Genomic DNA, 26,722 nt, shown 5'->3' with positions numbered 1-26,722 from the left:
AGTTCAGCGGCACGATTAACTTCGAAACAAAGGTTGCTTGAATAAAAAGCGCGGCGGCACGAACGTTTGGCCGTACAGTCCATTTGACGAGCATGTCTAGCGGCAATCATACCTATTGATTGACTTGCGTCAATCAATATCGTTATAGACACGCTCGCCAAAGAAAGTGACGACCAAAGTAGGGCCTAGCGCATGCTCAGTTGCCAGCGGCACCAACCACTTGGAAACAAAGGTTGTCCGCTCAAAAGTTCAGCGGCACGATTAACTTCGAAACAAAGGTTGTTTGCTCAAAGTTAGGCGGCACGAACGTTTGGCTGTACAGTCCACTTGACGAGCATGTCTAGCGGCAATCATACCTGTTGATTGACTTGCGCCAATCAATATCGTTATAGACACGCTCGCCAAAGAAAGTGACGACCAAAGTAGGGCCTAGCGCCTACTCAGTTGCCTGCGGCATTAACGTGCTTAGTGTACACTCGGATGCACCTTGGCAATCATACCTATTGATTAAGCCTATTAAGCCTATTGATTAAGGAATAATCAAATTATGAAGAGCAAGTAAATGCGAGATAGGAGAAACATCAAAAAACCTATTTACTTATAAAATAACGCCCGTAGAAAGGCGTGTGAAAGTAGCTCAGAATTCTTGACCAGGAAAAAGAAAGAGAATTGTTGTGTGCTCAGCAGGCACAATGATACAGACGCCATCAGCGCCAAAACTTTACAACATAATTGTTTTTGCCCTTAGGCACGGGAACGCTTGAATAAAATTTTAAAAAAAATAGGAAAGGAAGCAAATCAGGGGGCGGCCGCATCGTCCTTGTCATCAGATGATACAAACTCAGGGGGCGGCTGACCAAGACGTTCAGCAGCCAACACAGCGGCACTGTGCTCCATTCGCCGCTGGAACCACCCAAGATCATACTCTGACATGTGGCTCTCCCAGGCGTGCTTAACAGCGTCCTTGGTCGCTTGTTCCCCCTGATCATAGGATTCCAGAAGACGCTCACGCAAGGTGCGAACTTGCGATCTGGCCGTCTCTAGCTCCCCACGAAGATGCTCGGCTTCCTCAGCCGCCTCTTTGACCTGAGGGTACTCCCGCAACTGGTCCTGAAGCGCCCGTATTTCCGCCGCCGCTGTCTTGGCCTCCTCGACCATTGCCACCATGTCCTTGTCCTGCGCCAAGATCTTCTTAAGCAGCTCGGCCTTGTCAGATCTCAACGCAGCCACCTCCTTCGCTTGAAGGTCTATGGTCGTCTGCATCTGCAGGCGGACCTCTTCAATGGACTTGAACGCATAGTCACCATGGTGGGTGGACTCAGCCACCTGAGCTTTGAGCTCCTCAGCAGTGCGGGTCTTCCAGCTCTTGCAGAATTCCATGCGGCAGAACAACTGCAGAAGAAGCTACATATTAGTAAATGACTCTAAAAGGGAAGACAAGTACAAGCAAGTTGGAAATAGACTTACGTCGAGAAGAGTGGCCTGGATCGCACCAAACTGGGCGTCAGTCTTGCGGCCAGGAAGAGAAGCAACATACTCTGCGGGGACGGCCTTAAAAACCTTGCGGCATATAGCCACCCTATCCTTTGACGAATAGTGGGGAGTAGCAGGTACGTTCTCATCCTCGGCAGCAGCTGCATCCTTCCCTTTGTCTTTGGCTATAGGAAAAACAACGGCCTTAGGATGACGCGGAGAGTAAGAAGAACTGCCAGAGGAGGCTCGATACGTCTGAACGACGTTCGAATAATACTTACCGCCCGATGACCTAGCTCGGCGGGCCACCTCCGCCGGTATCTGAGAGCGGACGTCGGCCGGGATTCCCGAAAGAGGGTCCTCCACCAAGTCCACCACCAGAGACGGCTTGTCCACGCCCATCTCTTCGTCATCAGGGCATCCCCCCTCAGCAACCTTCGACTCGTCTTTCTTCACGAGACGGCGAGGTAGGGGTTTTGGCTTCTTGAAGGTACTCGGAGTCTCCGAGCCAGCCGGCACAGCTCTCTTCTTCAGCTGGGACAGAGTCGTCCCCTTCTTCTTCCCTGACGCCCTAGCCGCGTCCTTAGCTTGCTAAAAAAGAAAGGACAGTCAAATATTAGGCCTCGTCATCTATCGCAAGTCACTCACCATGTAGTGGCTCGTCATTAAAAAGGACGCCCATCTCAAAAATGACGAGGCGTACCTCATCAATCACAAGTCACTCACAAGATAGTGGCTCGTCATTAAAAAGGACGCCCGTCTTAAAAATGACGAGGCGTACCTTATCAATCACAAGTCACTCACAAGATAGTGGCTCGTCATTAAAAAGGACGCCCGTCTTAAAAATGACGAGGCGTACCTTATCAATCACAAGTCACTCACAAGATAGTGGCTCGTCATTAAAAAGGACGCCCGTCTTAAAAATGACGAGGCGTACCTTATCAATCACAAGTCACTCACAAGATGGTGGCTCGTCATTAAAAAGGACGCCCGCCTTAAAAATGACGAGGCGTACCTTATCAATCACAAGTCACTTAATAAATAGTGGCTCGTCATCAAAAAGGACGCCCGTCTTAAAAATGACGAGGCGTACCTTATCAATCACAAGTCACTCACAAGATAGTGGCTCGTCATTAAAAAGGACGCCCGTCTTAAAAATGACGAGGCGTACCTTATCAATCACAAGTCACTCAATAAATAGTGGCTCGTCATTAAAAAGGACGCCCGTCTTAAAAATGACGAGGCGTACCTTATCAATCACAAGTCACTCACAAGATAGTGGCTCGTCATTAAAAAGGACGCCCGTCTTAAAAATGACGAGGCGTACCTTATCAATCACAAGTCACTCAATAAATAGTGGCTCGTCATTAAAAAGGACGCCCGTCTTAAAAATGACGAGGCGTACCTTATCAAGTGCAAGTCAATCGCAGAAAAGTGGCTCGTCATTAAAAAGGACGCCCGTCTCAAAAATGACGAGGCGTACCCTATCAATCACGAGTCACTTGAAAAAACACTAACTAAGGGGCCCGTCAATAAAAAGTGACGAGGCCTACCTTAGCAAACACGGGTCAGATATCAGGATATCGGCTCGTCACTAAAAAGACGTCCACTGTAGACGCTGGACGGGAGAAGTTTAACTTGCAAAAAACAACAACCTAAGAGAATACTCACCTTCTCCTCCAACTCGGCCTTGGCTTTCTGCATCTTGGCCTCATAGATGTCCGCCATCCAATCGGTCATATCGCCCTTCCCAATATCCGCCGCCGATAACTTGCTCATTCCTTCCTCTGTGAACAAAAGAAATCCAAAGTTAGAAAAAATGAAAAGACCAACGCGGAACGGCACATAAATTGGCATACAACCTCGAGTCATGGAATATCCTAAGCCTACGGCCGCTAGAAAGGCCTCGTTCCGAAACTGGCTAATGTGCGGCAACCACTCGGCCGGCACATGGAAACTCTTATCCACTGTTAAGTGGTAAGTGTTGGCCCTGAACAGGACCATTATCTGATCCCACTCTTCGGCAGTAAGGGGGGGAAGGGGCTCGTCACGATCCATGAAGTTGGCGTCACAGTTCCAACGGCTCATTCGCTCATACATCTCCTGGTCGTCAGTGTAAAACACGACCCACCTCTTCCTCCACATATGCCACTTGCTGAGCTTGCCGACCACTGTCTGGTAGGTACCACGGCTGCTCAGATTAAACCACCCTTTGGCGGCACTGGGGGAACGAGAGAGGGAGACCAGATGCAGAAAGGCGTTGAAGGACGGCTCCACGTCGTTCAGTGCACATTTGGCAATGTAGCCAAAGATATCCGCCCATGAGTTGGGGGTCAGCTGGGCCACCCCAATATTAAAACCATCTAACACCTCCACAACGAAGGGGTGTGGAGGGAATCTCATGCCGAGTTTGATTGACGCGGCATACACAGGGAATTCTCCCTCGGCAAGCAGGCTGACGGTCGAGTCCAGACCGGCCGGCACGCGCATTTGGTACCCTTCCCCCACGCAGAGGTCATCCCTCATCTTGGCTCCGTGCCTGTCTAGCCACCGCATCCAGCCCACGTCTGGGTGAATCTCTGACGGAAGCAATTGGGCCTCCTCCCGTCCTCTGGGCCTAATAAGCTGGGGAGCAGCTTCTTGTTCCTCGGCGGCCGATGACAATGGAGCGACGCTTGGCTCCCCCACTGCCTGGCTCGCTGTACCCTCCGACGAGCTTGCCGCCTGCTCCCCCGCCTCGACGTACTCGTCGATCTCTTGAAAGAGTTCGGCAAATTCTTCGTCGACTGCCGAGGCGGTGGAAGAATATCTCTCCCTAGGAGGTGTCGATGCTTCTTCCCGCAAGCGCAGGCGCGTAGGATCTGCCGTTTGCTTGGTTCTAGCCATGCCTTCTGCATAGTGAACGAAGCACGGCTTAGGGGTGACCAACAATGAAGAAAAAGACGCGATTGGACGTCCGCCCCGACAAAAGATGAACGGCGGAAAAATCTTAAATAAAACCTTTAAACCCTTACCTAGTACTAAGAGGTCGGCCGCTAACAAAGAGAAAAATGACAAGAGGATAACAAAAATGGCGAAAACTAACCTTGAAAGATCTGCGAAGTACTTGGTGAAGAACAGGATGAGTATCGCGAAGAACGGGATGAATTTCGCGAAGAACAGGATGAGTGTGACGAGGAAAAGGATGAGTCTCGTGGTGGCCGGAAATCGCCTGATGGTGGTAGGAACACGCCGGAAATCGCCTATGAAAGCTCTGTGAAAACGAAATGTAAAAAATGAAATTTACCCCCCTCACCTCTATATATAGGGAGGGGCAAAATGGAGAAAGGTGACACGTGTCACCATCTCAACACCTGACCCAAAGATGAAGATGCAAAACAAGAGTCAAGAAGCGATACCCGGAATGTGTTTCCAGAAATGCCCTTCTTGAGGGGCAAATGTTGTGGGCAAAATTACCGTGCCTTCGTGTACCAATGAGGACGTGACACATGGCACGTATTGCGCCCCCTAAGCAGAAATCATACGAAGTCTACTCCGAGGCATGAGTATTAATCTAGGTATCTACAATGTATGTATTTAAGTGTGTATAAATGTATGTATAAAACCTATACCTGGAAAGGGGCTTAATTAGTATGTATCCCAAGTGAATGACTAAGCACAATAGGCCCAAACAGCCCACTATTGCCAAAAGAGACCAGAGAATTGTAAGGAGAAAGGACACGTGTCCTCCTCCCATTCCCCAGCCAATCATGTAAGGGGAATATTAGGTCATTCCCCCAAAAACCTAGTACTATAAATATTCCCACTTCCCTAGAAAAAGGGGTCACAATCAATACATTCTAGAGCAATTGCTGCTCTGCCTTCTCTCTACTTTCTCTCTCTATAAAAATACAATCTTGTTTAATCTGTAAAAGTTACCAAGAAACCTCCAAGGTATCTCACCGGAAAAACCCCACAACAACCGGCACAGAGTTTAAGGGATTTGAATTGACTTATTTAATTTAATAGGTAGTAGTTGATAGTGGGGTATTATTTTAATGTGGTTAGTGGGAAATGTGTAAAGGGGTGGGGTTAGGGAGAGTAGGGGGTTGAATTTTTAATTATTTTTGTATGAAGTAGGGGGTAGGTGGGTTAATAGGGGTGGAGTGAGAAATAATATAATATTGTTAGAATATTTCCATTTTTAGTAACAGGTCAAGTATTAAGGGACGGCCCGATAAGGAAAACAGGTCAAGTATTCCGGGACGGAGGGAGTATATATGTTCTTACAATCATACCATCTGATACAAGATATGTATACGCGTCTAGGGATGTCAACGAGCCGAGTCGAGCCGAGTATTTGATTGTTCGAGCTAGGTTTGATAAGAAATTTCCGAGCTCGATCTCCAGCCGAGCTTAACCGAACGTTCATTTTTTCTGTTCGAGCTAGGCTCATTTAAGTTTTTTCGTTGTTCGGGCTTAACTCACGAGTAGCTTGTTTAAGTTCAAGCTCGAGTCGAGCCGAGCTACTAGCAGACGAGCCTTAATAAACGACTTTTTAACAAACGAGTCTTAATAAACAAACAAGATCGGATTTAAACGATCATATTAATAAGAGAAATATTACTTTCAAAAATTAAATAACATAAAATTAAGGGTTTTTACCTTTAAGAATATTAATATATATCCTTGATTGAAGAAATAAGAATAGTAAACATATACGGTTTTGGTAGTTTTGGTAGTATACTAGTATTTAGTTAATTTCTAACCCTTAATTTTAGCATAATTATATGAATAATATCATAATATATTATTTGTTAATATTTTAGTATATTTACTATATAAACATTTTTTTAGAAATTTAATATAAACGAGCTTCTAAATGAACTTATAAACGGACACGAACGAGCTTGGAAACGAAAATGAACGAGTTGTTCGCGAGCCTAAACGAGCTGAACAGTAGGTTGTTCGAGCTAGTATCATTTATTAAACGAGCTTAAATTTTTTGTTCAAAGCTTGTTTATTTACTAATGAACGAGCTTTGACCGAGCTTGTTCACGAGTTGTTCGTGAGTGTATCGGCTCATTCACATCCCATACGGGTCGTTACCATCGAAAAATTAATAATTAATCTAATTAGCTCAAAAAGGACATAATATGACCCTTCTCGTTCTCACACATAAAACTTATTACTAATTCCTAGCCTATAGGTAACTATATAATCCTATTAGCAAAAAGGCATAAAATAAAATGAGATAGAAAAATGAGAGACAAAAGGAGGAGAGGAAAAGAAAGCAACGAACCAAAAAAAGCACCCTCTTATTTCAAAAATGGGGTCCATACAAATATTGTCTGATCTTCTCCCCTCTCAAATCTTAAGATGTGACCTCCATCATCTTCTTCCCCCACTTCCATTACCCTCATTCACCATTTCTTGTCTCCTCCCCTCTTTCCTTTAATTCAAATATTTATTATTAAAGAAAATCTCAATTTTTTAACTAATAATTAATATGTCCAACATCACCAATTTCTCAGACGAACAACCCTCTGTACATGTAGTACAAATGATGTGTCCTGAAAACCACCAACAGGCCGTGGCGACTCCACCAGCCGCCCCGACACTAAGCCGATACGAGTCTCAGAAGCGGAGAGACTGGAACACTTTTGGGCAGTACTTAAGGAACATGAGGCCACCCGTGGCTGTAACACACTGCACGTGCCATCACGTGTTGGAGTTCCTTAGGTACCTTGATCAGTTTGGAAAAACTAAGGTTCACTTAAATGGTTGTACTTTTTTTGGGCAGCCTGACCCTCCTGCTCCTTGTAGCTGCCCGCTCCGGCAAGCTTGGGGTAGTCTCGATGCACTGATCGGACGGTTGCGAGCTGCGTACGAGGAACATGGTGGATCTCCTGAGTCGAACCCGTTTGGAAATGGGACGATCAGGGTTTACTTAAGGGAGGTCAAGGATTGTCAAGCTAAAGCAAGAGGAATTCCTTACAAGAAGAAAAAGAAGAAGAGGAAGGTTTTAAAATCATGTGATAATGGATCTTCTTCGAATCGTCGATTTTAAGGTATATCTTTCATGTTTTTCTTCAAACTTATTTCTTGGTTGTTGAAATTAATTTATTGATTTTATCTGTGAAAACAAGCTTGATTAAGATTTACTATTCATTATACATGAACTACTTACCAATTTTTAGAATAAAAAAAATACTTCATATATACGAAATGTATACACAAACTGAAAGAATGTAAAACCCTAATTGAACTACACTTCTTGAATACGGAGTAATAATAATGAATGTATATTATTTTCAATTCATAATATTTTACTAAATAATTATACTCTATATATTTAGGTATATCTTTAAATACTATGATAAATTATATTATATTAAATTTGTTACACTATTAGAGGATCTTTTACTTAGGATAAGCAATTCTCTCTCTTATCATGCAAAAACACTGTTTTTTAAAATCTTATGTTTTGCATGTGATTGCATAGTCTTGATACATACGTATGTACTTGTGTAGTACAAGTTGAGGCGATCGTCTCATTTAGATTTTCTTTAGTTCTTTACTAGATCAGGAAACTTGTTTTGGACGATTCTCTTTCTAAACTTGATGGATGTTGAACCTTTTTTTCTCCTATGAATCAACAACTCGTTTTATATCAGACTGTATGTCATGTGTACTTCGGACCATGCTTAGTTAGTCCGTCAACTGTATAGCAAGCGGAAGAAGTGGCATGTGTTTTGACAGTTTAAATTTCTAACTTTCAAGCCGTCTTTACAAAAATGTGTAAATCAACAATCCGACATGATATTAATTAAGCTTCAATCTTGAAAACTAATATTTGTAACATTTATATGGTTTTACCTAGTGTCAGATTTCAACAAGATACATGTACAAGATGAGATGGTTTAGTTTGTCGTTGTAAGATACATGTACAAGATGAGATGGTTACTTAGTGGATCCACGAGAAACACGATAAGTCTGATCCTCTAATTTCGCATTATTACTTTATATAGTAATATAAGTTCAAAATTAAAGTGATGGTACGTATTGTGTACCCTAGGAAATTGGTCATCACTAGCTACTTGTAGAGCTAATTAAAATCCTTGAAAATGAGACAAAAAGTTGAAAAGATTCCCCTTGATAATTTGTGTGTTTAACATTGCAATGGTGGTCAGGAATGCTTGTGTGAGTTTGTCGCAAGGTGCTTGCCTTAATTTGAGACATATAGCTAGGACACATCGTACAAGACATAAATGGTAAAAAAAGACTTAAAATTGATTCAGCTATACTGTCTAATCTAAATTGAAATAATGAAATCAATTTGCACTAAAAAAATAATAAAATCAATGTAAAAGAGATTTTAAAGTATTTGGGTTATCCTCGTTAATTCACGGCCGGTCCACACCAACTTTACTTTAGGATATCCCGTCAACTTATTAATCACCTTATTGCTGGTAAAGATCGAACTCAGAGTGAGCTCCAATAATATGTGAGTAGCTACTACGGATCATTAGACTACTTCATATCTTATTCCCCGTATTACATGATGATATAGATAATTAACAATGAATAGAAAGCGGGAAAGGTTCAACCCCTTAATTATATATATCCATCTTTAAAAAGTCTCAATTACTACGTAATAAAACACTTTGAGCAAATATTACTGTTCAGTGCACCAAATAAAACAACAGTTTCTATCACTGCATATTTTATGCAAACAACTTGGCTCGAGTTCGATCAACCAGGGCTCTACTCGGCAGATGTAACTTTTTTATCCTTAATTATGCTATCCTTTACAATGTACTCGTTGTTAACTATCCTTGATGATATGTCTTTTATGTTGTAAATATTTGGTTTTCAAGGCAAATTACTAGAATAAGAATATATAAGAACGAGCTTAGGAAATTGTTGCACCGTGGTAACCAATCCACTGCTTTGAAAACAAAATTCGGTGCAAACGGGATGCACAATTGCACTCATCGATTGGTTTCCTAAGGTTTACACAATTTCAACACGCAAACGCAATTTTGGGTGATGACAATGGGCTACATAAACTTATGTCCAACAGAATAAGTAATCAAAAAGACTTGAAAAAATATGAGTAATCATGTATTAATCGTGGCAAGAAGTTTACTCATAAAATACAAGGGATAATCCAAATTAAATTGATTTTCTATATCTCCACTCAAAGGAGTACGTGAGAGAATATATATAAAGAATGAGTGGGAAAATCAAACACTCAAAGAACTCCAAAGATCAAGAGTGATCAATGACAATCAATAGTAATAACTCATAATAATGACAGATTAATTATCTCCATAACCATGGAGTATAACCACCAAACTATTCACCCAAATCAGAAAGGGAAAAGAAGGGGAAGCATCAACTTGTAACGTACAGCCAAAGACGACCAAAGGCCATAAGAAACCAATGCCATTAAGTGAGTGAAATGAAATCTTTAATTTAAGAACATGAAAAGGATTGTAACCCCCATACCATAAAAGGTAATCACTTATGATTATAATCATCAAACGATTAATATCAATTAAGATCACTAAATAAGTTGTTACAACAGAAACTCGAGGAAGAAATCAATCTAAAGGAAAACCATTCGTTGGCCTCCGCTCGGTTAGACCTAGCGAGCCCGTCCGGTCGGCGCGCATGCAACAACAGGTTCTCCGGACCGGGCGATTCAACCTCCCTCGTTTTCTTTGAACTCGCAACCGGTCGGGATACTCCACCCGGTACTACCGGGTGAACCTCTTTTCCAAGATTTACTTCCAACAATCCCCCACTAAAGATCGGGAAAAGAAACAATGGAAAAGGGAAGAAAATTTTTAGGCATAAGAGAAGTTTAATACATAACATTTGGTGATACATAAGGTAAATTGAAATCAAATGATTAGTGAAGTGGAATATGACTTACAAACTCAAGGGTGGACCAACCTTGAAACTCTCAAGTACTTTATCAAAGAGACGTTGACTTACCATGAAACTCTAAGATTTAAGCCACACCCACACAACACATACCTTACTTCAAAGATCATGTGGACTCCGCAATGTCTATGCGTTTTAAGCGATGTGTTTACCTTAGTTCTCATGGAAGATCTAGGAAACCGCTCAAGTTTCCATAGAAGGTGGCGAGCCTTCACAACCATGTAGCTTAACATTCAAGTGTTTCTCAAAATAGCACTTAGTCAATAGTTAAAATATGTTCATATTTAGTGAACTCGTCAAATGCTACCTCGTAGCTATATTAACCCCCACAAGGCCATAGATTCATTAAGAACATAATAAAAGGTCCAACCTCTCAAATAATTTAGTTGGAATCCACAAGTTGAATGCGTCCATTTCAATATGTTAGATTCACTAAGAGTTTATACAACTCATCCCTCATACAAGCGGTGGTTTTTCTTAAAGTGCATCTCAACTAGCACTTTATCATTAAGAGTTCAAAAACTAAACCTCATTCAAGTATTACAACACATGTCATAGGTTAAGCAAGTAATGTTTGTTACGTTACTCAAATGGGCATAAAACCTATCCCCTCGACATTTCAATCATCAACGATCATTACATGTCCCAATTCAATCTTAATTCTTACCATAGTGCATACCGTACCTTGCAATAAAAATTTTCATTAGAAAATATAACCACAAGCAAAGACAATAAAATAGTATATGTTCACTCAAAATAACACATGCATGGTTAAGAAATCATAAGATGCTTTGTTATTGCCTAAACCAAAATAAACTAAATCTGAAGGGACAATATTGTACAAAATTGTACAAAAAATCTTTCATAAAGTATGATCCTCGAGAACAACATAGCCACTTTAGTGAAAGTACTTCATCAATATCAAACTCTATAATTTGCATCGAAAATTTCATATTAACATACCTTGAAAAAATTCTAAAGAAAGACCAGTCGACCATATCCATGGTACTTGAAAAGATCGATGAAGTAAACACACGTTTACTATAAAATTTGTGGAAATAAAATAACTCAAAAATTTCACAAATGATTTCTATGTCAAAATACCAGCAATACAAATCATTATCACAGTGGAAAACATGTTATCATACACAACATAAATCACGTTTTAGGCCCTTTTAAAGGTTTGTGCTAAATAGTATATTCCACACACACACAAATGATATGATTTGTCCACTTGTTGAAGGCGGTGGGAACTCCTCGTAGTAGAACAAAAAAAAATATTGATATGATTTTATATTTTCATAAGTGTTCTCAAAAATAAAGAAAATTTCTTACTATGAAAACTAAACATTTGTTTTCATATATTACTCAAGACCATGCCATTTAATTAAATAACGTTTTCAGCTTTCAATGGAGGTTTAAAACTCAATATTCAATATGTGATGTAAAACTAACTTAAGCACATTACCCACATATAGAGTAAAACAACCAAACTTATTATCACCTTGGGCAATTAAGAATTTAATTTGAAATTCTCCACACAAGTCATTACTCTAAACAACTATGAGCATTAAAATTCTACACAATCAATATACATATAGATATTTATAAGGTACATGTACCATTACTATGGTCATAAACTCAACATACAAAATTAATTCCATAATCACATAATGTTTATCCTCAAGCATGGGAACTCACCGCTCATGGTTATATCACTTAGAGCAATTACTCTAAATACCTTTGACAAAAGAGTATGCAATAAACTAATGAAGAACAATCCGCTCAAGAATCTAAGTGATATAAAACTAGTTCCAAAAATAATAAGAATAAGAAAGACTAAATCTAATACTTTGATAAGGTTATCCCAAATAACAAGTACAACCTTGAAACTCATAATAACCATCCGGTGAATATTCATCAAAAACTTTCAAGAAAACATCTAGACATTCACATTACTACGGTAGGTTGCGAAACTCATAAGTAAGCTTAACTTACTCCAAATACTTCCCTGTCAAATATTAACGACAAAAAGTCTCCATTGACAAATCACATAATTAATGTCTTACTCATAGGAATAGAAAACCCAACACAAATTGAAGGCATACATAAAACTTCTTTTAGAAAAAAGAACAATTCTCGTGCTATGAAATTTCTATCCTCGAGTCTCTTCTAAATTCAACTTATTCACTACTAACAAAAGAATTAGATGAAATTAAAACAATCGCAAGAGACACGTTTATCCCAACGTGCATAGCCAAAAACTAAATGCATCTTGCACAAACATGCTAAAAGAAGAATGAATTACCATTAAAAGGGAGAATACTCAAATAAAATAGATACCAAGACTCATCAATAAGATGGATATTCCAAAAAGGAATATATTTAAATGCATAATAAAATGAGTTCACTCAAATAATAGAAGAACCAAGAAAACTAGTCCAACATTTAAATATTAGGCACTTCCCACAAAATAGACTTAACAATCTCTTTTGCATGCATGACACCTACATTTCAAATTTTCAAAAAATGAACTTGGACATAGAATTACTTTCCAAACAACAAATGGGGCTAAAGGTTTCTCAAGAGAACAACTATCTAAAAACATGAGCATATATACACGACCAACACATGGAAACATTAAGCCCTAAAACTCAGATCACAAAATGACCACCTAACAAGGTTTAGACTACGAGAAATATCATACGGAGTAATAAAATTACGTACTCAACATTTCCCATAAAACCAATTAATATTTTATCAATCCTTAAAATTCAAGTCTCATAAAATTTTGCCCAACTTTAAAGAATTTCCAACACCAACATATTGTTAGAATAAAAGGGTTATTTAGTCACAAGCATAGAAAATTAATAAACAACACCATTCTAATCATGACAAGATTTATGGTCCAAATCCCAAAAGTATAGTGACTAGAATAATTAGGTATACATCAAAGGAAAATATTACACGTACCTATTCACATAACATATTCCAAGGAAAAAGTTTCAGCATATATAGTTTGCTTGCACAAGTTTACGATAACTATCTCAAATGAGTACACCTAAAACTCAAAAGTTAAATATGCATATTTCCAACAATGCATAAGAAACTATTAAGAATTAAGTTATACCCAATATTTATGGTAATAAAAAAACTTGGAATCATATACATCAAATTTACCATGACAAGTTAACGTTTGAAATGACAACGTGCAAGTGCTTATAATCTAATCAATATTAGAAATAAACTACTTGCTAAATACCTTATTAAACGCAAGTACACAGACTTTCCTTCAACAAGAAAATAAGACAAACCACAAATAAATCGCACTAGTCTTTCAAAGACCAAAAAACATATCTCTCAAAACTAGGTTCTCATCATGAAGTTAAACATGAAAGCATAGTAAACTAGAGAATCTAATAACATGCTCATATACAATAAATAATCCAAGTCCTATACTTTGTAGTAATCATTCCAACAAACTTCATTTGACAATATAAAAATAAATATTATTATTGTCAACTTCACAAAATATATTTTTGTTGAAATTGATACTAGAATTGAACATGTTAAAATTGTAACACCCCCGATTTACTAACTATATATAAATAAGAATATAAAAGACTTTATAAAAATATTGCGGAAGCTTACACCTAAATCGGAGGTATCACCGCCACACTTGACCACATTATCAAGTGTTAAGGCTTACGAAACTCAAACTATTACAACTCAATTTCTAGGTGATCTATTTACAACCATACAACTATTATAAAAGACTAAACGGTAACACTTGAGCTCCTTTAACTTCTAACTCCATGCAATCCTTCACGATCAATCTGCTCCAGTCATCTTGACTGCTCACCATAGAGGACAAATTCCAAAAGGATCGTCACAGGGCCACCATAAGAAAAAGACATGGCCGCAAACACACATAGCAAATAAACACACACGTCAGCAAAAAGCTGAGTAATCACCTGTAATAACAGAAACATACTAATGTAGAATAATAAAGTCTCATGTAAATAATGTAGTATGAAACTACATTTCAAGTACGATCCCAAAGATAAAACTAACTCCATATTCGATGGAAACTATAAATCTTCTCTTCATATAAACCTCAAAATATTGATATGATTTTTTCCTCTACTAAATATACTCAAACCAATAGGTGCCATATGCGCCATTTGTTCTATACCTAGCCTTGGACATGGGTAATTCGAATAAATAAACCAATAAGTATAAAAACTTGAAACTCTCAATAGCTACTAGAAAGACTCTCTGAGTCAAGGCCACTTTTGGACCAAATCCCACTTTTGGAGATATTAAGAAAAGAATAAAGATTGTATCTTGCTCCTCTACTAATGGTTATTATCTCCTTACCAACATGCCAAGGACTAAGGTCTATAACGTCGAGCCTCGAACCAAGAATATATAATGTCTCAACCTTTTTCTCGTTATCTCATAATCTGCTCAATACCCATTTAGGGTTAAAGTATATATATTCCCCATTAATGGCACACAATCCCAAAATCATATAATACATAAGTATATATATGCATGTTAGCTCTCCAACTCAACTAGGTGAGTAAAACTAATACCAGTAGTAATTTGTTAATCAATCCCAGAGTATAGACATTAGTACACTACACTAATCCTTATTTTAGCCAAAATTCATTCTGTCTTGAACTAAGCTAACTAACCTACGTAAACTATAATTAATAACAATAATAAGCCAAATAAAAGCTCTAACAATATTTTTGATGACGCACGTAGATATTAGCAACAACCAGGCCAACAACTCTAAAAATGTTGGATTACTATACACGCATACATATAACAAAAACACAACAAATCAAATTGGTAAAACATGATTTCATATAATAACTACTCGTAGTACCATCAAACAGCAGTAGGAAAACAAATCGACTATACACGAGTTATTTGAAGGGCTTAGTGCGCGTAATTACAACTAATAATATACATGGACAATTAGAAGGGACTAAGTGTGATTACCTTTTATAGGATAAAACCGATCATCGAACATAACCAAAATCAAGGTTCTACTGCTCGTCTGCTCGCACAAAGAAATAGAAACGTCGCACTTGAAGGTTCGTTGATGAGATGAAGACTGCTAATTAAAGGTTGACTTGATATTGATAATCAAACAAATTTCATAATGATTTGGATTGAATGGTATTTTTGGCTGACAATTTTGATCTCACGCACAAAGAATGAAAACGGCCGAGGAACAAAATAAAGAATAGCAACTGTTTTTTTTTAATGAATAATTAGGGTTAAGAGGTATTCACATGTACTTAAAACAAGAGTCCTATTAAGTCTAAAATAGCATTTTAACTTTATGAAAATATAAAACGAGACTAATTAATTACGGAAGATCGTTTAATAATAAAGATAACTTTATTTAGCTATAAAACCTATTTTATAAAATCATAAAATATTGGGGTATTACAAAAATAATCATGATGACTTATTAAAAGAATTAGTTTAGAATGAACATGTCTTAATATTAAATCAAGAATGCGTATTGTATGACATTCCAAAATCTTCAAGCAATTCTCCATCGTGACATCCTAGCCACCATATATTCACCAATCATCTTCTCCGAGAATTTACTTTTGACTTTTCGTATCCAGAAAAATCAGGTTCGTTGTTGTAGTTGTAACTGACAATCCGACCGGCGTTGAAAATAAATCCCAAGATATCTCGGATATTGTGTCAAATTTTCAAGACAATTGGGCCACATATGACCCTCGGTCGGGGTCAATCTTTGAGACTGCTCCCAGAAAAAGGTGAATAAAAATATCTTTGGAAATCCTTTTAAATTTCCCTTCTCTTTCATTTAAATTTACTAATATAAATTTCCTCACAGATCATAAAGAAATATTTGGCCATTGAAATATATCTAGTTTTCAAATTGTTGTAAACATTGGGTTTTCAAGGCAAAATATTAGAATAAGAATAAGACCGACTTTAGAAAATCGTTGCACCGTGGTAACCAAACCACTGCCTTGGAAACGAGATTCGGGGCAACTAGGGTGCATAATTGTATTCACCGGTTCGTTACCTAAGGTTTACACAACTCTCAACACACAAAGACACTTTTAGGTGATGAGATGGAGTCACATAAACTTATGCCCAAAAAAATAAGGAATAAATTAAAAAAGGGTTGAAAAGATATGAGTAATCATTTATAAATTGTGGCAAGAAGTTTACTCACAAAGTACAAGGAATAATTCAAAATTGATTTTCTATATCTCCACTCCAAAGGTCAAGAGCAGCCCCGGCCCTGAGGGGTGAAACGAGGGGCGGTCGCCCTGGGCCCCCTGTTGGGGAGGGCCCCAAAATTACCAGTTTGTGTTAATATAATTACAATAAAAATTGCAATAGTAATTAAAAGTAGCAGTGGCTCAGTTGGTTAAGTGGGTGAAGATTGTAGCGTGGATGAAGTGGGGGGAATCCAGGTTCGAATCTTGCCGATTGAAATTTTAACCTGTTTTTAACATGTTTTTCAATTAATTTACATGCCTTATTTTTTATAATTCTATGTTTTATTGAATTTTTGTAACAGTATTTTATATTCCGGATACAAACAACCTAGAAAAAATAATTATGGAGTATTGTTTTAGTTTGGTTGTCTGTGTTTCTCTTTGTTAACCACTTCCTCTTTCTTTTAATGATTTTTTTGCGTATTATTTAGAAAGGAAAAATAATATATTCAAGGCCCAACCACCCAAATATTATACAATCTATTTTTCAAAGTTTAAATAATCTTTATACATTTAAAGTTTACTGTACATAAGGGGCTCTTTACTTATGTTTCGCCCTGAGCCCCCAAATTGTCAGGACCGGGCCTGGTCAAGAGTGATCAATGACATCAAGAGTAATAATTCATAATAATAAAAGATTAATGATCTCCATAAACATGGAGAATAACCACCAAACCCACTCAACAAAATCAGAAAGGAAGAAGAAGAAGAAGAAGAAGAAGAAGAAGAAGAAGAAGAAACATCAATTTGTAACCACCAAAGATGACCAAAGGCCATAAGAAACCAACGCCATAAGAGAGTGAAATGAGATCTTTAATTCAAGAACATGAAAGGACATGTAACCCCCAAACCATAAAAGGAAATCACTTATGATTATAATCATAAAATGATTAATGCCAATTAAGATCACTAAAAACGTTGTTACAACGAAAACTCGAGGAAGCAAACAATCACAAGAAAAACCAACTGTTGGCCTCCGCGCAGTCAGACCGGGCGAGCTCGCCCGTTCGGACACGCTTACAACACCAAAACAACAAGTTTATTCGCCCGATCAGACGAACCCGCCCGATCGGAAATGAGGGGATTGAGAGAAAGGGGAATGAAGTTGAGGAAAATGTGACATACAAATATACAATCCTTTCAAATGCAAAATGTTATCCATTCTTTTGGGGAATTCATTCTTTTGGGGAACTATTTTCTACACCTCTTTATCTATTATCTAAGCTTTGTTACAAACCAGTTAGACAATGAGTACGTATGAAGTACATGTGTCCATGATTTAATTAGCTTATTTCTTCTTAATTAAATTACCTCAGTTTTAAAATGATTTTTACACTTTATTTTATTATATTTTTGGACATGAAAATTTACTATCTTATCATTTTTACTCTACAATATTTATAATTTTCCGCTTACTTTCTCTTATTTTATTTATTTATTTCTTACACCAACCCACATTTTTACACATTTCTTTTACTTTATCCATATTTTATTATATTCAATTAATTTTTCTACTTTTTTTCTTAATATTTGTGCGAATAGTAACCGTAAAGATTTTTATGAAAGAGAGATAGTATTGTTTTATTTGATAAAGTGTAGTACAGATGTAATGAATCTGAGTCATATATATACTCCCTCTGTATTTTATTAAAGGATACTCTTTAACCGGCACGCAGTTTTAGAATAGTGAGTTGAATTTATTAAAATAAGATGAAAGTGGGGTAGTGGGTGAATTATTTATTGTAATAAAAAATGTGATGAGAATAAGTGTTGGGACCAAAAGAATAAGAGAAATGATAATATAATTAGAAGTGAAAACCACAACATGCCAAAAAAGAAAATTGTATCCTTAATAAAAAACAACCACTTATAAAAAGTATTTTTTTTTAATAAAATACAGAGGGAGTATACTTTAATAATGATAAGTTACCTCATTTTCAAAGGATCAAACTTAGGTTTTTTTTTTTCGTGTATTGGTCTAGCTTAACACTGTAGATCCCAAGGGTTCTAGAAGTAGGTGTAGAAATATAGAAGGTAGGTTTGTATCGCAGGATGTTTTAACTTAAAAATAAATACAAAAACATGCAAATTAAGCTCATGCAATTTCATCCATATATTTAATTATATTCTTCTTGCTTAAAATTAATTATCTTAATGATTGTTGCAGATACCTGTCTAGCTTGCTGCATTATCATATCTTTCTAGGATGGAAACTGAAAACAACACCAAGTTCGTTGACTGCATGCTCTAAATCATGCATGGTCTAGAATGCGAGCGAGGTAACCTAAAATAATCGACGAATATAATGCAGCATGATCATATGGATATGAACAATCCATCATCTCCTCCCGCGATGTATAATTAATTTGTTGTAATACTAATACTACGGAGTAATAGTTATACTTTGCAAACTTTTCGATCTAGAGCACAAAATGTTTACGTGTTGTTACCCTAAAATCATATATATTAATTACTTGTTTGTAATTAAGTTTATTCCATTGAGATTAAGGGTGAAGGGTGACGACGATAGGCGATGACGATAAAACTCAGATGTGTTTATGCCAAATTTCGTCTAAGGGGCAACACTTGGCTTGGGTCGACACTAACTAAGTGAATAAATACGGAAAGCGAGAAAAGAGAGAGATGACACAAGGAGATGGTGATGCGGAAAACCCAGGAATAGGGAAAAAACCGCGGGTAGCAATGAGGCTACCAATCCACTAATAACCATAATCATCTAAGTAAAAAGAGTGTATTTTGCGATAAAAATAAAGGTACAATAATTGCTTAATAATGGCTAAAACTGAATAATAATGTTGTATTGGTTGAATGCTTGAGTTAACGAGCCTTTGGCTTTGCCTTGCTTCGTCTTTTATAGTCTGCGCCCAACGGACGAATTAGTTAGTAGCACACTACTACAAAATAGGGCTATAGCAACGCCTTTTTAGATAACAGTTTTCCTGGCGTTGCTATATCATAGCTATTGCAACAGTTAAATAATTATTAAATTTAGTAGACTTTGACTTTGGAAAAACGTTGCTATAGAAAAGCTATGGCAACACTTATATATTATGACTATTTTATTGCAACAGTTTTTAGTTTTTTAATATTTTAATGAGATATTGCAACAGTTTTTTTGTCAAACATCTAAATAATGTTAAAAATTAAAAATAAAATCAAATAAGAAATAGGTTTATTAAAAATATTTCATACGGGCGCGTTTTTTTTTTCAACAGATTGCATCTTTTTTGGGTTTCCCTCTCACTGCTTTTCACGGTTTAGGGCTTTGCGTTCTTGGCCTCTGCGTTCTTGGCCTCTGCGTTCTCTTTCGCCTTCCTCCTCTGCGTTCCTTGAAGCAACAGATTTTATCTTCCATCATCGTTCCTTTGAAGCAACATATAGAAAGTGACGAAATTCAGTTCTGAATTTGCGCGAAGAACCACGTTAGTTTTCATAATTTTGCTCTTAAATTTGCTCTTATATTTGATCGAATTTGCTCCTAAATTTCTTTGATGTTTAAGTTTTCAACCGATTATAATGGGATTTTGTTGTGTTGTTTTTATTTCTAAATTAGGGTTCTTAATTAGGGAATTCGGTTCATTGGGGAATTTGGATGATTGGGGAATTTTGTTGATTTTATTCATGGTGTATTTGTTGATTTCAATGATTATTTTGGCTTTTTATTAAGTTTGGATCAGTTGGTTGCTCGGTGATGATGTTATACTGTTGGTTTTTTTTCTCGTTCTGCTCTGTGCTATTCTGCTACCCTGTTTTATACTGCTACTGTTATACTACTTCTACTCGTTTTCAACTTGGAAATATATGGTAAAGTGTTTTGTAAATTTGACCGATGTAGAGAGCATGTTAGGGAGGGAATGTGATGTTGGATATATGTATAAAGTTGTATTGAGTTTTGAAGTGTTCACTTGTGAGAGAATCAAGAACAACGAAAGCTTGAATACTGGTTACATTTTATTCCAGATTATTAATCAAAATCACCCATCTTGTTCCTTGCAATCTGCTTATTTGATGTCTATGCCATAGCAGTAACCTCCATTTACTCTGCTGCTTCAGACCAATTTATTTTCAGTCCAGTTTATTATCTGTTACTATGCTATTATCTGTTGCACCTTTTCTTTTCTTTCCCTTTTTTGGGGAACGGGGGGTGACAAGGGGTAACCAGGTTTCTCTGTTTCTTGCTGCTTGCCTGCTTCTATAAACATGAAAATTCCAGAAAAGAACACAGTTGGCTAACAAGCTATGTGAGTATAAATATGAATAATATTTGATTCTTGGTGGTGAATATATTAAAATTGCATGTGAGTGGTTGTTTTCTAAATCCTGAAGGCATGTTTCTCTCCCAAAAGCCACATACTTGGAAGTTATTGTGCGTACTTATGTTGAGATGTGGAGAGGGATAAACTATTAATAAGGATACTGTTATTTGATGTTATGCAGGTTGATGATATTCACCAAGCAGATTTCTGCAAAATAACTCCGGCGAAGTTCTGTGGTTCAAAGGAAATTGTCGCACTTGAGTTCCGGAAACTAGTAAGTTCTAATTTTTTCTTGGTTTTGGATTGGAATGTTATTATAAATTTGTATTGATGAGACTTTTTCATAATGCTCTTCTTGAGATTCTAATATTTCTCCCAATTATCAATATTCTGTTTACGTTAAATTGATGATGTTGGCTGGTAATTTTTATTTGGAGTCTTTCTAGGCGTTTGTAGCGAAAATGACTATAGCTTCTGTTATTTCCTTTTGGAGGAGTTGGATTCTGTCACATCCACGGGGACATTATCTGTTGTTTGGATGGGATTTGAGTGTGAATACTGATTAGATTTGCCACTAAAAGATGCATTCCTTCTACTGCTTGTGAGTTCGCTAAACAAACGGTTGTCTGATCTAGGAAGAATAATAGTGTTCCTGTAATTGGTTTGCGATTTAGTGGTCACAGACTCACGGACTCAATAGGTTCTTTAGTATATATTCAGTTGTTATGCTGCAGTTTTGTTTCGTTCTTTTGTTGTCTTGATCAATTGCTTATTTGGTGATAATGTTGAGTTACAATTTGCTGCTGTGATCTATACTGTTGCTGAGCAGATACCTGAATGTCTTCTCTCTTTCTGCAACACATAATAGAGACACTGACGTGACAAACTAAAGAAGAAAAACAACTACTGTATATTTTCTTCTGATGTAATAATCGTTAGTTTGCTAAAGGAAAGTAAAGTTGACCAATTGCTGTGTTTACTTTGGTTTCTAACTTCTTAAGCCCATTTCTGGTTCCATTAGTATTATTTTAACTTAAAGTAAAATCTATAGCTATTAGTTGTATTTCATGTCCAATCTTATACTACCTCCGTTTCGCAATAGATGCATCATTTCTTTTTTCACGTATCCCAACATGCTTCTTTGAACATTAATATCTCTAATTGCGTGTAAGTAAAAATTATAAAAAAAAATGATATTTGGAATCCTCAAATTGATACGAATTTAACAAGATCTCACTTGACTATGTTTGTTTTTACATAATGTAAAAGAATAATTGTCAAAGTTAATGAATGAATAGTGTTCAAAAGAGAAACGATGTATCTATTGCGGAATAGAGGAAGTGGCTAAATGTTGTTTTGCGCATGGCATCTTATAGCTAAAGGAAAGGAGAATGTCAATTATAACCAAGATGATCAAGACTATGTACCTGAAAATGATCATGACTCTAATGATGATGAGGTGGAGATTTCTCGAGTGAAAAAGGTGGCAACTGAAGCCACAACCAATTCCGCAGCAAGATCTATACCAAAAAAGGTTTTACTTTCCAATATCATTCTTCTTTTTTGTGTGTCTAGTGTTTTGAATTTCTGATGTCTAATTGGTTAATATCATGTATTTTGTTCTACTTGGTTCTGTTTTGTGCATGGTTCTTTTACTGAATCACGTATTGGAGATCGCCTTAGTTGCGATCTTCAGAACTTAATAGATCAAATATCCATGAAAATGTGGCAATTACTGGCAGAAGGCTTTAACAAGCAAATAGGTGGACAATCATGAAAGGACTTTTGTTAAATAATGTAACTAGGTTAATAAAGGCAAGATCAAGAAAGAAAAGAGCAGGGGTAAATATGTTTCTGGTGAAAAGAATGAAGGCTAAGTCTCAAAGTAAGAAAATTCAGGGAAGGAGTTTTCTGATCAACAGAATGAATTTTTAAGTGTCATTTCTAAACATTCGGGGTCTAGGATGATGACGCTTGTCTCCTATGTGGAGTTTGGCTTATGACTCGTGGTCATCTGTTTTTTGATGTTAATTATAATGCTGGAAGTTGGCGTGAATTGTTCTATAAATGGTTTCAGGTAATATTTAAGTTAGGGCAAGGTATACAGACGTACACTGGAATCTGCAAGAGAGTCTTCTCCATTTTGGCTGCCTTAGTCAATCATATCTGGCAGTATAGCACTGTTAAATGGGGACATATAGATCCACAGAAGTAGAATTCTAATATATAACATACTTCGTATCATCTATTGAACTTCTGATGGAGACTGGAACAGGACATTTTTCCTATCACAGCTCCTAGAAGTCATAAAGCATGGTTTTGACAGATTCTGTATTAAGTAGTGTCCTAAAATATTTGTTCCATGCATTAACTTGTCCTTGATACCTAGGTTCAGATAATTTTCCTATCAAATATTTGTATCATGCTGGATTTTTCAACATCAACAACAGGTAAATTATTTATGCTCTTAGGTCTTGCCTTCACCACAGCTGCCATATGACTGTGACCTTTCTGAAATTCATTATGTCATACTCTCAGAATGCCGGAAAAATCATTCCCCCAGTAATGAAACAAAAACTAGAAGCGGAATATGAATGTATAGATTCTAGAGCACACCTTGGAATTTTTTATATTGAAACTGCACTTACAGGAGTCTCAGTTTCAGGTCTCACTGTTAGAAGAGTTTTAACCTGGAGATTGAAAAAAGTAAAACAAATTTATTCAGGAAGCCATACCATTAGAAGTACATGAAAAACCTATTTCAACAAGTTAATATGCTGGCCATACATAAAGAAGACTCAAAAACTAACTATAACAAATCCAACATACAACCAACCGTCATCTAAGCCTTAAGATACCAACGCAAGTTACTTAAGCTAAACACGGGGGGTAAGGGGGAACAAGTTGAACTGAATTATGGACGAAAATCTAGTGCGTTGTAGTATACTACAAAAGCTTAATAGCAGCAAATGAAGACATCAGAAGGTAATTTCTTAGATAGAGTATTATGTTGGTGTTATTTTTGTGAACTAATAATTATGTTGGTGTTATTTTTGTTACTGACAATTTATCTTCTTGGTGTTAGAAGGCAAGGACGAGAGAACAACCACCTAGGAAGAATAAGAAGCAACCATTGTGCCCATCTATGGCAATGGATGATTTCCTTTTGACTGAACAACAAATGGATCCCGCTCAAGCACTACAGTTACAACAAGAAGTGCAACGATTGGAACAAGACCGACAAACAGCTAGGCGCCCACTTTCTACTATTGTTCCAATGGAAAACCAAGGAGAAAGTGATCTCTCACAACAAGGTTATTGTTTTCAAACTCCACCTTTTTGGTTCATATCATATATTTTGTTCTGCTAAGTCTTATGATAAAAATGAATAAAAGAGGCTTTATACTGATGACAAGTCAAAATATAACAGCATGCAAAAGTTGTATAATCCACTATCCCCATGACTTTTTCATACAAACATTTATCTTAGTTAAAAAAGTGGAAACATACCAAGGCCGAAATCACCAATTTTAATGTTATTGCGAGCATGAAAGAATATGTTATTTGGCGTCAAGTCACGATGAATGATTCCTTGTCCGTGTATGTGTACTAATGGAAGGTCCTAAAAAGAAAGGCCGAGGCCCGACAAATTCGTTTGATGTCCATGCTCGCAAATGGGAAGAGAAAGACAACCAGTTGGACCTGAAAAGGGGAGGAAAGAGCTAACCAGATTCTTAGGAACCATTGCTCATGATTACAATTAGGCTCCCTTGACTTATATAAATTGGCAATCAGTTCCAAATAAGGATAAAATATGGGAATTCGTGAAGGTAAGCTTCATTGTCTTACTTTACTAGCTCGATCCTTACACTTTAATTCTTTCCTTTTTATGTTATTTGTTATATTTTGATTTATAACAAAAAATCAGTATTTTAGAGTAAGTACATCCTTCCACCTGAATCTCAAGATTGGGTAATGGAGACCCTTGATCAATATTGGAGAGGATTCAAATGTGCGCTGAAAAAAAAACATTATTATAAGTATGACAATGTTGAAGATAGATTGAATGATCTTCCAGAAAGAGTGCCTGAAGAACACTACAAGACGCTCCTAGCTTATTGGGAGACGACCGCAGTAAAGGTACTAGATGATTATGATTTTGCTCTACTTTCATGCTCATTATTTGTTTTTTCTTTTGTTAAGTTTGGAGTCTTATTAGGATGCTGCCTAGATATTTTTTATTGATTTTCTTTCATGTTTGGTATGGCTGGTACCCTGCTGGATATCAGATCAGTGTGTTTGTATTTCTTTGTGGGGTTATGATGTTAGTTGGTTGAATTAGACAAGATGATGAGCGATATTTATGTCGCTCTTAGCCTAGGATTTTATGTTAGTTTTTATGCTTTTTTTATAGTTTTTGTAGCTTTTTGTGTGAGATTTATAAGTTTTGTTCCATCTTGTGCTTTATAGGTGATCTTGATGAAAAATGATGGAAAACAAGTGAATTTGAGCCAAAACAGGGCTTGTGCGGTCGAGTGGCGTTTTGTGCGCCCGAACAGGTAGTGCAAATGGAGTTCAAGGAAATTCCAGTTTTGTGCGGTCGAATGCCCTCTGTCATTCGGTCGCACAAAACGGATTTATGAGACATAATGTCCCAAGATTGTAAAACGACCGCACAACCTTGGTAATTCGACAGCACAGGTTTTGTTCGACCGCACAACCTATGTTGTTCGACCGCACAAAAGTTGTGCGCCCAAACGGCTTTCCTTGTTCGACCAAATGGAGCTGCGAAGGAGACTTGAGCCAAAGGATTCCCATTCGACCGAACGGGGTTTTATGCTCGGTCGCACAAGACGAAGAAAATGATCTTCGCTGCCTTCGTTCGCACAGGACCCAGCATGCGCTCGAATGACTCTTTTACGTTCGGTCGCACAAAAGGTCTGTGCGACCGAATCGCTGAGCGGGCTGCTCTTTTTCGAACTTTGGCTTCTATTTGAGGAAACTTATAAATAGATTTTTCGATATTATTTTTAGAGAGTAGAATTTTAGTTGATAATTTTAGATTCTCAAAGTTAGTTTTTCAGCAATTCTAGAGAGAGAAACTCTCCTCCATTCAAGCTTCAATTTGTAATCCTTCTAAACTCTTCTTCAATTTTGCAATTTAATTCTTAGTTTCTTAATTCTTGCTCTTGCTTTGTTGTTGATTGTTCTTCAATTCCTTAATTTCTTGAATTCTTGATTTCATTGATTGAAGTTACTTTGATTTTCAATTTGTGATTTGATTGTGCAATTGAACTCTTAATTCTCTTCTCCTACTCCTTCAATATCATGCTTGCTAGCTTATTTTTGATGGATGGTTTGATTTCTAGAATGACTAGTGAGTAGAATTAGGTTAGGGTAAGGGGAGAATCTAGGGGCTTAATTAGGGGAAATTGTTGATTGATTGTTGGTTGATTCATGTGATTAAATATGATTTGATGATAGGATATCCATGCTAGTTGAGTGGTAGTTGCAAATGCTATTCGATTAGAGTCACGTGGAACCATAGGATAGGTTTGGCAAGAGATTGTGGGCCTATCTTGTGTGATCAAATGGAGGTGTAGTTAGTTTAATCTAGGATTAGGCGAAAGCTCTTCCGTGGACTAGACGCTTAGCGTTCCCTATCCGAGAGGTGGCGGGTTCGTCTATAGATTCCATTTGCCTAATCACCATTTCGTTGCATGATCACCATTGCTAAATAGTTGAATTCAT

General features: G+C 37.1%; 1 protein-coding gene and 2 long non-coding RNA genes across 5 annotated transcripts; 2 read left to right on the top strand and 1 right to left on the bottom strand.

Annotated features, from left to right (window-relative positions):
- Window positions 1-558: 558 nt before the first annotated feature.
- On the bottom strand, window positions 559-1,908 carry LOC130461127 (uncharacterized). Its single transcript, XM_056829080.1, has 2 exons — window positions 1,468-1,908; window positions 559-1,392 (listed from the first exon to the last, which is right to left on the bottom strand). Exons 1-2 carry the CDS (start codon window positions 1,873-1,875, stop codon window positions 799-801), a joined length of 1,002 nt encoding a protein of 333 aa, XP_056685058.1. The 5' UTR covers window positions 1,876-1,908; the 3' UTR covers window positions 559-798.
- A 4,782-nt stretch (window positions 1,909-6,690) lies between these two features.
- On the top strand, window positions 6,691-19,167 carry LOC110783655 (uncharacterized). Its single transcript, XR_002532127.2, has 2 exons — window positions 6,691-7,523; window positions 18,862-19,167. It is a non-coding gene; the product is annotated as an uncharacterized lncRNA (long non-coding RNA).
- Window positions 19,168-19,935: 768 nt separating this feature from the next.
- LOC130461163 (uncharacterized) lies at window positions 19,936-26,145 on the top strand. Of its 3 annotated transcripts, none has more exons than XR_008921551.1 (6): window positions 19,936-20,137; window positions 21,153-21,245; window positions 22,348-22,505; window positions 24,057-24,801; window positions 24,900-25,111; window positions 25,442-26,145. It is a non-coding gene; the product is annotated as an uncharacterized lncRNA (long non-coding RNA). The 3 variants fall into 3 exon arrangements; XR_008921552.1 differs by having other exon boundaries at window positions 19,942-20,137; window positions 24,060-24,801; XR_008921553.1 differs by having other exon boundaries at window positions 19,942-20,137; window positions 24,908-25,111.
- Window positions 26,146-26,722: the final 577 nt, after the last annotated feature.

This window comes from Spinacia oleracea, chromosome 5 (genome assembly GCF_020520425.1).
Source record: "Spinacia oleracea cultivar Varoflay chromosome 5, BTI_SOV_V1, whole genome shotgun sequence".
In the NCBI taxonomy this organism is placed as follows: Eukaryota; Viridiplantae; Streptophyta; class Magnoliopsida; order Caryophyllales; family Amaranthaceae; genus Spinacia; species Spinacia oleracea.
Note: the sequence above shows the minus strand (reverse complement) of the source record. Positions and strands in the feature narration are given on the sequence as shown.